This window comes from Meriones unguiculatus, chromosome 12, assembly GCF_030254825.1.
Source record: "Meriones unguiculatus strain TT.TT164.6M chromosome 12, Bangor_MerUng_6.1, whole genome shotgun sequence".
NCBI classification, from domain to species: domain Eukaryota; kingdom Metazoa; phylum Chordata; class Mammalia; order Rodentia; family Muridae; genus Meriones; species Meriones unguiculatus.
In genome coordinates this window covers 50,687,430-50,699,002 of record NC_083360.1, presented here as the reverse complement: position 1 = coordinate 50,699,002, position 11,573 = coordinate 50,687,430, and the positions used below count along the sequence as shown (strand labels likewise).

The 11,573-nt window shown below is 44.3% G+C and overlaps 1 protein-coding gene across 13 annotated transcripts in view; it reads left to right on the top strand.

The window, feature by feature from the left end:
- Nucleotides 1–5,876: 5,876 nt before the first annotated feature.
- The window catches only part of LOC110561700 (TLE family member 1, transcriptional corepressor), an 83,494-nt gene continuing 77,797 nt past the window's right edge, over nucleotides 5,877–11,573 (top strand). For all 13 annotated transcript variants that reach the window (XM_060365716.1, XM_060365714.1, XM_060365717.1 and 10 more), the window contains exons 1-4: nucleotides 5,877–6,065; nucleotides 6,665–6,765; nucleotides 8,099–8,162; nucleotides 8,261–8,305. In XM_060365716.1, the coding sequence (XP_060221699.1) occupies nucleotides 6,042–6,065; nucleotides 6,665–6,765; nucleotides 8,099–8,162; nucleotides 8,261–8,305 (234 nt within the window). In that variant the 5' untranslated portion in view covers nucleotides 5,877–6,041. The remainder of the gene's footprint in view (nucleotides 6,066–6,664; nucleotides 6,766–8,098; nucleotides 8,163–8,260; nucleotides 8,306–11,573) is intronic.

The window sequence follows — 11,573 nt, the reverse complement described above, 5'->3', positions numbered from 1 at the left end:
ACTAGACTACACTAACTTGAAGGAAAGTGCCATCCCAGTGCATTATAAGTAAACAGGATTAGAAGGAAGCAAACAGGAAGCTTTTCTTGAACACCTTCAAAGAACCTAATCTTGAATCTGTTTTATTGGTATGAAACTTCCCCCCACCCCCCAGACAGTCTCAAGAGTCTTCTTAGGCTAGCTGGACTTCATGAGGATGACCTTGAACTTTCTGATCAACTTGCCTCTCCAGTGCTAGGATAACAGGTATATGTTACCATGCCCAGCTGATTTAGTACTAGGCATCGAACCCATGGCCTCTTGCAAGCTAGCAATTGTTTTAACCAATTGAGCTATGTGTCCCCCTTGACCAAATGAATTGGACTACGCTACCTTGAAGGAATGTGCCATCCCAGTGCAACAGAAGTAAACAGGATTAGAAAGAAGCAATACACAAAAGAAGACATAGTACAATGACATTTCTATCTAAGTGCAGTAATGTCTACTTATAAACACATGCCCTTTTGGGTTGATACTTCTCTTGAAATACAGACTTAAATAAACAAAAGTTTGTGTCTGGCTGACTCTGATGTTCTAGGGCCACACACATAAGACTCTTTAATGGCCTGATTGACTGGCTTCCAATTTCAGTGTAGCACCTCTAGTTCTCAGTTTACTTGAATACTGAGTGAATAGCTAATCTCTTTCAATTTTGGGGGCTTTACTTAGGAAAACAAATGGCTGGCCTGCAAAAATAAACACTGCAGTTCTTCCCAGGCTCATCCCAGTTTCCAGAATTCCTTTCTTCTCCTTTCACTATTCACACTCTCTTCCCTAGTTTGGTTTCCTATCCTGTGAAAGTATTGAAATTGCAAAAGAGACCTTTTTAATTACAAGTACTACAGTAATGAATTCAAGTACACTCATTTATCATAAAGGGCTTTCCCATCTGTCTCTAAAGCATACTTAGAAACGCTGTATATTTGATAACATTAGCACCACGCATCTTCCACGTGTTAATGTTTAGTGTTTCAGCTGTTGTTGTCATTCCCCACCTCCTTACAACTTAGTGGTGGTTCTAGAAACAACACGTTCATCTGTGTATTTAGGAGTTCCTGTGTGGTCTCTTCCTAATTTATTTGTTCTCCTGTCCTAGGGGATCAATCACAATCCCCCTAGGCAGGGAGATTAGGGAATGGGCTGTCTGACTTTGCCCACTCTGCCAGACAAGGAAAAACAACTTCCCCAAGTCCCTCAAGTTCTTCTGGCCACTGTACAAATTGTTCTTGAGCATGGAGGGTTTCCAAAAGCCCTAATTAGCAACTCACAGCAAACATTTCTTTGCTTTAGCTAATGATCCGGCCACACTTGTAAGCAAACAGAACCAATGTATCTAATCATTGCTGAAATGACTATTAAACATCTGGATGTAATTTTCTAGTTAGAACAAAATGAAAACATATGCAGGTCCCTTTGATCTTCATCTTAACAAAGAAATTGTTGATAAAAAGCATACTGGTCAGTCAATGTGTAATTTTCATAATGTCTACTGGTTTCTCTTCAAATGCTCCCAGTTTAATTTGGTTGGTTTCCTGCAATCTCTAAATTTACCATATTGTGTGAAACCACAAGAGATTCTTTGGATGTGATTCTATTTGTGGTTTTACTGCTGTATGGATCTGCTACTGATTTCTTTTCCTTCTATGCCTTCTACCCTCCACCTCCACTCTTCAGGAATGGATGAAATGTTACAAGCACTGTTGAGAAAACTTTCTTGTGGACTCTACTCCTAGGTTTAAGAAAACACCCCAAACCAAACTACACCACACCATACCACTCCACATCAAACCAAAGCAAACCAAACCAACCCAGCCAAAGCACATTGACTCATGCTTATAATTCCATTATTTTGGAGGCATAGGCAGGACTGTTACAAATTCAAGGCCAGTTGCATTTACATAGCTAGCTCCAGGCTAACTAAGTTTACAAGCAAGAACTCCTCTCAAATAAATAAATAAGTAAATAAGTATCCCAAAACAAAACCAGGGCTAGGGATGCAGCTATTCTGGTGGAGTACTTGCCTACCCTGCACAAACCCTGTGTGGTGTCACTCTCATGATCCAAGTAGCAAGAGAATCAGTTTGAAGCCCTATCTCTGAAGTAAAAGAAGATAAAACAGTCATGACTGTTCATTTCAAATGATTATTTATGTGCGTTGAAAAACTGTAATTAGCAAGAAATCAATGAAAATCCACCTATATGTGCATCAAGATCAAATGAAGACACCAACAAGCTCCTCCACAGAGGACAAAGTGGGTATTATTATTTTTCCAAGATAATTTCTGATGGAGGTAGGATATTTAACATTGTTAACAGATTAAAAAAAAAGAAGACATGTTAGTACATGTCTGCACCAAATCCCAGCACAAGGGAGACAGTGGAAAGAGGACAGCAATACATTAAATTTTGAGGCCAGTGTGTCTACACGGTGAGTTCTAAGTTAGCTGGGCTACAGAATGAGACCTTGTCTCAACAAAAAAATAAAAATAAAAAAAATAAAAAAACCTACAAAAATGTGAAATATCAAAATTATAGATTTATGAGACTATGTTCTTTTAAATAAGCTACAGGTAATTAATTGCACATACATTATTCATTTCAAACATACAATTAATGCAATTTGATTGTCTTAAACAACATCATCTGTAACACAGTTTGATGAGACTTTTGTAATATAATTATTACAGCATGCCAATCAGAGCAAATATGACCTTGAAAATGAAAAAGGACCCAGCCATCTTCTATTCTCAAAGAGGATGATCTGAGTGGAAAGACACCTTTAAAATCCAGTCATCTTTATATGTGCAATCAGAGGGCTTCCAATTTCAAAATCATTATGTCTTCTGTCCTCCAAACTGCATTTTAAAGAAATCAGAAGGGTTGGCCTGGTATCAAAGGCTGCTGCTAGGAAAGCATTAGTTAAGAGAGTATTTCTAGTTTTTACTCACAACAAATTGGGAATTACAGTTAATGGAGAATAAAGACCATGAGTTATTTAGAGAGTGGGGCAAGTAGCAATACTTTTTCTTCTGACCCTAACCTAGTACTTTTAAACTTGACTATCTGTACTCCAGCCGGTGAAGGTATATCTGACAGGTAAAACTTGGGGATGGGACTCTGGGGAGACAATTTCAAGGTAGGTACAAGCATAGACTTGTGGAGTCCCAAGCTCTTCCTTCCCAGACTGGGAGCTGACTGTATGGACTGGCCATTGACTGGGGAAAGTGATCATCAAATTAGGATGATTTCAAAGAACATATGAGTTACCCAGGATCACAGGAGTTCAAAAGTGCAGGGCCACACATCACCAAATCCAACAGAAAAAAAGAGGCCTGGTTTTCTTCCTTTCCATTTTTGCATGCTATGAAAAGGAGTATCATAAAACTGTTCCCAATTCTAAGAACAACCTCAAACTACACTGAATCAGTTTAAGCGTTCATTGTGGTCCACAGATTGGCTGATACTATTCTTTTGCTTTTCATTTATTACTGATTAGAGTTGATGCACGTACAGACACATCAGCAGCACGCATGTTTAAAAAGGACATTCCAAACACTGTAATGTATTATCTAGTTTTTCAATAATTCAAACAAAAAAAATCTGTTAAGAGCAAATTCATATCTAGCTCAGTAAGCTCCTTCCGGTGTCAATATAAAGTAAAATAATCGGCATGGAGGTATTAATGCCCCAAACTTGTTAACCAGGTTTCAACAAAAGATAAATGCTTGCCCAAGAGGTGCCTTTCTTACCAGATAAGTTATCACCAGGAAGCTAAAGCAGCATCATTCATTAGTGGTACAAACAAACAAATAAACTAACAGCTCCACGAACGAACTGCTCGCTAAAGAAAGCATACATGTGGAGATACTGCAGGTTTTCTGCCAGAAAACAAAACAAAACAAACAAAACCCTCAAAACTGGAGACTCTCCGCATTAGTTCCATAACATGTCTGCTTTATTTAAAACTTCCAAATTCCTCTTAAATCAATCCCCAATTAACCAAGACCCTCAAGCTGCTTCATTTACCAACTCTGTGGTTCGCAAGCCTCTGCCAGGAGTTCAACCAAAGCAACTGGCAAGCGGGAGGGCAGGTTTCATGTCTCAGAATTGATTTATTCCATTGTCTTTCATTTCCCAGAAATTTGAAACTGACTAGTGCACTCTCCAAAAAAACGCTCGGCCCCTTTTCTCCTATTCAAACAATGAAATAATTCAAGATCAGAACCCGGATTTCTCGAGGGGTGCAAAAGCATCTTCTCTACACGTGGGACTCGCGTGTCTAATACAGCCAGCACCTAGGGGCTCTTTCCCGCCAAACGAAGCCAGGTCGACCTTTCAAGAAGTGGTCAGAAATCTTTAGAAGCCCGAGCCGCGGTCTAGCCTTCCCACGATGATGTGCTCTCGCCAGCTGCTGCGATGCTCATGCACTTCCCATCAAAGGCACAGTTCACTTCCCGTGCGTCCGTGGAACGGCAGCTCGCGAAATAATAAGCCTCCGACAAAGTTGTGAATGGAATCTCACCTTCAGAGTAGCACAAAGGGAACCAATACCGGGAAACGCATTCGGTTCTTGTTACCAAGACGCATACCCTCCCCCAACAAGACACCCCGCGGTTAGTCTCTGGTACTTTGACTGAGATTTCCTTCAAGGAACAGAAGACCGAGCCGCAGGCTTCTGCAAACTTCAGCCCCCTGCTTTTCTCGCCTCCCGCGCGCAGGTCGCTGGGGCTAGCGTGCACTTGCGCGCTCCCCCTTTTCGCCCCACGTTACTTTGACTGACAACCCGGCCCGCCGCTCTCCTTCCCACCGACCTTCCGAAGCCGCTTGCCAATCTCGGAGTCTGGCCGCTCCCTATTGGCTGGCGTGGGCGCCCCGCAGCTCTGCGGGCACCGCCGCACTCACAGCGCGCTGGACTCGCTGGCGGAGGAGGGGCGCAGGCGGGTGGGTGGAGAGACAGGCGGACCCGACCGCGCGAGGCGGGCGGAGCGAAGGCCACCACCGGTTGTGGCCGGCACGCGTCAGCGCCCCACGTTGGTGCGGCGCACTCGGTTGGCCGAGCGGCCGCGGCTCCGCCCAGGTCCGCGGCCGCCTGGGTGCTAGCAGCCCCCTCCGCACGGCTCGGGCGGGGTGCAGGTTTGCTAGCGAGTGTGAAACCGCGTGTTAATGTAAGCGGCGCAAGAGGCGCGGGCGGCGGCAGGAGCAGCGGCGGCAGAGACCCCGCGTCCCGGGGCAGGAGCCGGGATTCGCCTTCGACGTGGCCGGCCGGGAAGGGAGGCCGAGTGGCAGAGCGCTCTTCGTCGCGTGGATGTTTGACTCCGGGTCGTGGGAGAACTTTGCGGCGGCTGGAACTGGTTCGCCGAAAGCCGGGGAGGGGACAGCGAGCGTAGGGAGCGCTGGAACCACGGAGCACCCGGCGGCCTGATGAGCGGGCTAGAAGCGCGGCGGGTGGCCGAGGGGCTGCAGGGTTAGCACTAGTCGCGGACCAGAGGGAGGGCGCACGCTGGCGCGACCCTGCTCGGACCCCGCTTCCGCTCCGCAGCTCCGCGCCACGCTGGAGATCTTGCAAAGCCGGTCGCCGAGCCGCCGGTGACCCAGAGCTCCCCGTCGTGGGAGCTGGTGACCTCACGACCCGAGACGCGGCGCTGGCCGCTGGCTCTCTACGTGGGTTTTTAGCTAAGGCGCCACCTGCGCGGCCGCGGAGAGGAGACTCAGGGCCCGCTTGCACTCGTGAGCCGCAGAAGGGAGTGCGGCGGGGGCCACCGGGTGGAAGGCCACGGTAGGACCGGGCCCCCCCGCTGCGCAGACTCGCAGGCGCGGGGCCGAGGTGCCCCGCAATGTGGCCCTAAGGGCGGGGGCCGCACTCCTCGTGCCCTGGCCTTGCATCCCAAGCGCCCTGCGCGCCGGCCTGCTGCGCTGCTTCGCGTTCCTCCGCGGGATTCAAGTTGGAAGTGGCGCGGAGGATAGAGCTGTCCCGGAACAGAGCCGTGGCTGCTGCCAGAGCGATGTTCCCGCAGAGCCGGCACCCAGTGAGTCGCCGGCGCGGGTGGGAGCTTGTCCCACGCGGGAGCCCACGAAGCCCCACTTCCCCCTCTTACTGGATGTCTAGACGGGCAGACGGGCGTCGCACAGTCACGTCCCCCTGTTCCCGAGACCGGAGTGATCCCCGTTTTGCCCATCTTCTAACCTGTTTACGTTTAGTCAGTGAGGCTGGGTCACTCCGGAACTGGGGACCGAGAGTGAGTTGCTTTTCTCCTCCGGTTTCCGGGGTCTTTATCTTACCAGTTGGGCAGGGGCGGCCTGGACAGCGAAGCTCTGGCCTGGGCCTTTTTATCCTCCTCTAGGCCAGGTGACCCCAGAACGCCGGGCACGTACTGTCTACGCTGGAGGAAGATTTGCTTTTGAGCTCCCTGAGAAATTAGGGCCCCAGGAAGACCCGCTTTCTCCTTCTCTAAAGTGAACCGAGGGTTTCTAGTTTGGGGCTCCGTTATCCACCACTTCTAACTTTATTATTATTATTATTATTATTATTTTCTTTTTGTTTATGCGTCTTCCTTCTCTGACTTTTCTGCTTTACGCCCTCACCCTCATATCTCCTCCCTTGGTCCCCCTTGCTGGTCACCTGCAGACGCCGCACCAGGCTGCAGGCCAGCCCTTTAAGTTTACTATCCCGGAGTCCCTGGACCGGATTAAAGAGGAATTCCAGTTTCTTCAGGCACAGTATCACAGGTGGGTGTCAACCTGCCCCGTGTGGTGGTCACTTGGGTGGGTGGGGGTCCCATATACGGCCAGGCTGCTAGGGCTGCTGTACTTAGTGCTTGTGTCCAGGCGGTGGCGTGTGGAGTTACAGTTAAGCCCTGTCATTCATGTTACCCCCCCTTTCTTGGCTCTTCCTGGGCCGCCCCTTCTGTTGTCCCCTCCTCCTCCCATTGTTTCCCCTTTGCGCATTTGTGGCTGTTCCAAGGAGTCCCTTTTCGTGTATTTTGGAGTTGCATGAGAACCGTCAATATTTGCTCTTCGTTTATTTATTTTGCAACAGGCTGAACTGAAACATGGGTTCAATCAATGGCTCAGCACTGTAGTGTGCGTTCAGGAAAGCAAAGCCATGTTGAAATCACTGTTTACCATTCTAGAAAATTGGGTTGTCTGAGACAAAGTCCATTAGGGAAGGCCCTATATGATTAGCTGTGCCCATCAGGAGCGATTAGGCGGTAGGGTGTAGATAATATGCATGTGCCACACTCTGGGATAGGCCCAAAGTAGTAGAATTACATTTATACTCACCTAGATTCTGGGTTCTTTATGTACTGATAACGTGCCTCTGTGGATTTATTAGTGGAAATTTTTGCTAAAGCCTCCACCTATAGAGAATATTTCAGGCTACTTATTTTGCTACTCTGAGGTTTTGATTCATTGTAGCTAATTCTTCAAGGAGAATTTTACTCTTGTCATGCTTGAGAAAAAGGACCAACTTAAGACTTGGTTTTCTTTTCTTATTTTGTCAGGGACTTTCTGATTTTTGACTTTTCATCTACTTTTTTCATCTCCCCAGAACTTGAGGCATACTTGCACACACTGTTTACTGAACAGTGACAAACTTCAACCCACTTCGTTGCTGTAGCTGCTTGCCATATTTTGGCTGGGATTCAAAACCAAAGGTTTTGAAAGGCACTAGTCATTATAAGGCATAACTCTACCAATAAAGTTTTTCAAACCTAAACACTGGCTGGGCTGGAGAATGGAGGTTGTATTTAGGACAGACTTTGGTGCCCTCAAGAGAAGGGAAGTAGAGGATAGATGAGGAATCTGTTTTGATAGTTTTTTCAGTTCTTGGCCTTAACATGACATGTGTCCCAAGAACAAAAAGAACAGTAGTTGGTGGATATTCCAGGGACATTCCCAGTATTCACCTTTGTTGCATTTATTACAAAAGACAGCTTTTAGGATGTTTTCTTAGGTTAGGACTTTTCTAAATTGTTTTTGCTGAAGTGCAAATATGTGAGGCAGATGTTAAAACAAGTGACATAATGTTTACCTTAAGCTGCCTGTTTTGTTTTTGTAGTCTTAAATTGGAGTGTGAGAAATTGGCAAGTGAAAAGACAGAAATGCAGAGGCACTATGTGATGGTAGGTATCAAAGAAAGGTCCTTTTTCTTTTTACATAATAGTGTGTGTCCTTACTACAAAATGTGAGTTAATGACATGCTTGGTTCTTCTCTTTACAGTATTATGAAATGTCATATGGATTAAACATTGAAATGCACAAACAGGTAAGTTTTAGCTAAATCTTTAAAGCTGAGAAATCAATTTATAGGCTTCTTCCATACTTACTGGCCTTGTCTTCAGTTACTTCATATTAGAGGTGGGTGTTCAAGGACTATTTTTCTGCCCTTCTTTGAGTTGGTGTTAGCACTCTGCAGCCCGGATTGCTTCTTCATGGTTACAAGACTAGGTTAGGTGCTTTGGGAGTGTTTACCAGCAGACAGAACCTAAGCTCCGTCTACTTTTCCACATGGATAGACTTATACTGTAAAGATCTCAGATATCATGTGGGTTTTGGAGTTTAGAAAAGTTAATTTTTTTTATATGTTTGGGTAAAATGTAGAAAGTGTGAGGGGTACTTGGGAGTTTTTTTATTATCAGATTTAATAAAGCGTATGACTTTAGAGTACTTTTATGCTTTGGGGTTCCATAAAGTGACACTCAGGATTAGTGGCTTATTAGCAAACATGTTTGTGAAAAATTTCTCAGTTGATGCAGATTTTGAGGTGATAAAATAATGTCCTTTTACGGCCAATGAACATGTTGGAAGGTGTTTCAGTCCTAGTGGTTTTAAAAGCATGAAAAGATTAGTGACTGGAAAGACTTAGCAATGACTGAGTTTGCAAGTTCCCATAAAATTCACACTTAAGGCTACTATAATGGTGTATAAAAAGAGTATTGAGCTGGAACAAGACACTAAGGACCTCATAAGAGAAGAAAAGCTAAATGATTGCTCAGCCCAAAGGACCCTCAATTGAGTAGTCATTGTCTGCCAAAGAAAGCATTAATGGCAGGGTGCAAGTGTTCTGGAGATGCTGACATTCACTTTATCAAAATGCTGGTACAATAAGTCTTTTAGAAATTGATTACCTCTTAAAAATTATGATCAGATGAAGTTGCACAGTTGGACATGTTTCAAAGTGCAACAATACAGTTCTTACTTGATGTATATGTGCTATTTCATCTCAGATCCTTGTTTCATTAAATTAAAGAACATGTGACCAGCTGGGGCATGGTGGAGAAATTGATTAGTTCAGCCTTTAGATCTTCCTCATATTCAAAGATTTTTATTAAGCAAGTCCGTTTCAGAGTTGAATTCTCCTTTTGTAACTGTGTACTCTTTGATTTTTAATTCATCATAGATTTTATAATTGTGGACATTAGATCTGTTCTCAGATACATGTTTTCAGAGTTCTGAGTTCATAGTCTATCATTAGTAATGTAATGAACCTTTCATAAATGTTTGCTTTACTGATTGCTAAGTTCTTTATGTTGGGTTGTTTTTCTGTGTTTCTATGGCTAGTGCTATGTTGAGGTTTTAAGCCAATGACAGTGAGCTAGAATATCTTTGGTCTGTGGGCATTTAAATTAAGTATGTAAATAAACTCGGTGTAGGAGTTCTAATTTGCATCTTTTAAGTTACGCTGTAGGGCATTTTCTCTTTTCCATTAAGTATTCTGGGTGTAGGGCTTTTTCTTAAGCATATAAACTGGAAGGATTTAATGACCCCATGGACTCCTGTGCAATGGAGCAGCAGGTCCTATGATATGCTTGTGTTGTTCTTACTGGGGAAGCAGAAGGAAGGATGTAGTTGTGGGTTCTGGTGGCTTTTTATTTACTATATAGAGAGGAATGAGGAGCCAGGAGGATCTGTCAGACACCCCCGGTGTGAACAAAAAGTTTTCTCTTGGGTTTTGTACTGTTCTGTCTTGGGCATTTGTGGGTATTTATTGTCTCTTTGTATGGCAATATGCATTAATAATCTACTGTGTATAATTTGAAACAATTGGGAAGTTAGGGGCACCATATTCTTCATAGAAAGAGTAAGCCCCCTGAAATTTAGTTTTTATTGTAAATGCTGACAGCTCCTTCACTAGAGTGGTGTGCAAAGTCGTGCTATAATTTAGTTTAAAGTGGTCATATATTTGAAAAGCATCTTTCTGAATGTCACATGTTAATAGTAAGTTTTGAGGAGGCATTTGGTACTGCTGGTGATCATAATTCTTATTAAAACTAGTGATGTCTGGCCCCCAGGGTGTAGCCAGGCTCAAATTGATGCTTTTTGCCGCCTGATCACCAGCATGGCCTAAGTGCTCATTATATTGTAGAGAGGGCCTTTGGAGCTCTCATTAGATTTGACAGGAATTCTCTCTAGGGGGAAACTGGGCATTAGTGAGACTCTTGACAGGCTGAAATTATTCTTGCTTTATGGCTTATAACCAAATGCTAGCAAGGCATCATCAGGGGACACAAAAAATTGTCATTTCTGACAACATCTTTGTTACTGAAGAAAGGGTAGAACTGGAAAAAGGGTAGCAGTGGGGAAATTTTGCCCAGAGAGCACTTGAATGCTGTTAAGGTTTGTCTGTAGTATGGCTCCTGTTCTCCCTTCCTAGCTTTCAACAGCTTTGTCATCAAGATCTCACCACTGACTTTTCTGTCTGGAAGTTTTAAAGTGGAAGTGCATCCAAATCACGAGTGGTATAATTGTGGTTTCTGTACTTGGTATGGCGCCCACAGTCCATGTTTATGTTGTGTCAACACTTTCTGATAAAATCTTCCCATGACTTTCTTTCCTCCATTCTGTGGCTGGTTACAGAAAAGACAGCTTATTGAGAATTTTTTTTTTTTTTTTTTTTTTTTTTTGCTTTGGTGCTTTTTAATAGGCCACTGATGTCTGTCTCTTTCTGTGTAGGTGGTAAATTCTATTTCTCATCAGCAGAGAGGTGGGGCCCATTTGTGAGAAAGCAGGGCAATTCTGTGAACACCAAAGTGTTCGAAATTATGTTGGGAAAAAGAAAACAACAACAAAAAAACAAGCTGTTGTGAATCTGGGTTCAAGAGCTGATTCCCTATGTCTGAGCTATAATTTTTTTGTTGTTGTGTTCTGTGTCCCTTAATATTTTGGGAAACAAGATGTGTTGTATCACGTACTGTATCTTTTCTGTATGGGAATAGGGACAAGGATACAGCCTGGTATGGTGGCAAATACCTACAGTATGAGCTTGGCAGTAAGGCAGCGGGATTTTGAGTCTGAGGTTAGCCAGAAATTCATAGTCAGACCACCTCTTAAAGAAAAGTTGGATGTGGCTATAAGTGGTATTCCTTACCTTTGGTTGTACCATTTTCAGTGGTAGTCTGCCTCCTATCTGACGCATTGAGAAGTAGCTGGCTAGGTACCTTGCTCTTTCTTGACACATGCTCAGCACCTAGAGATCAGGGCTCAGCATCATGGAAGCTGGTGTTCTTAATTCAGACCTACTTCTGGTCCCCTTC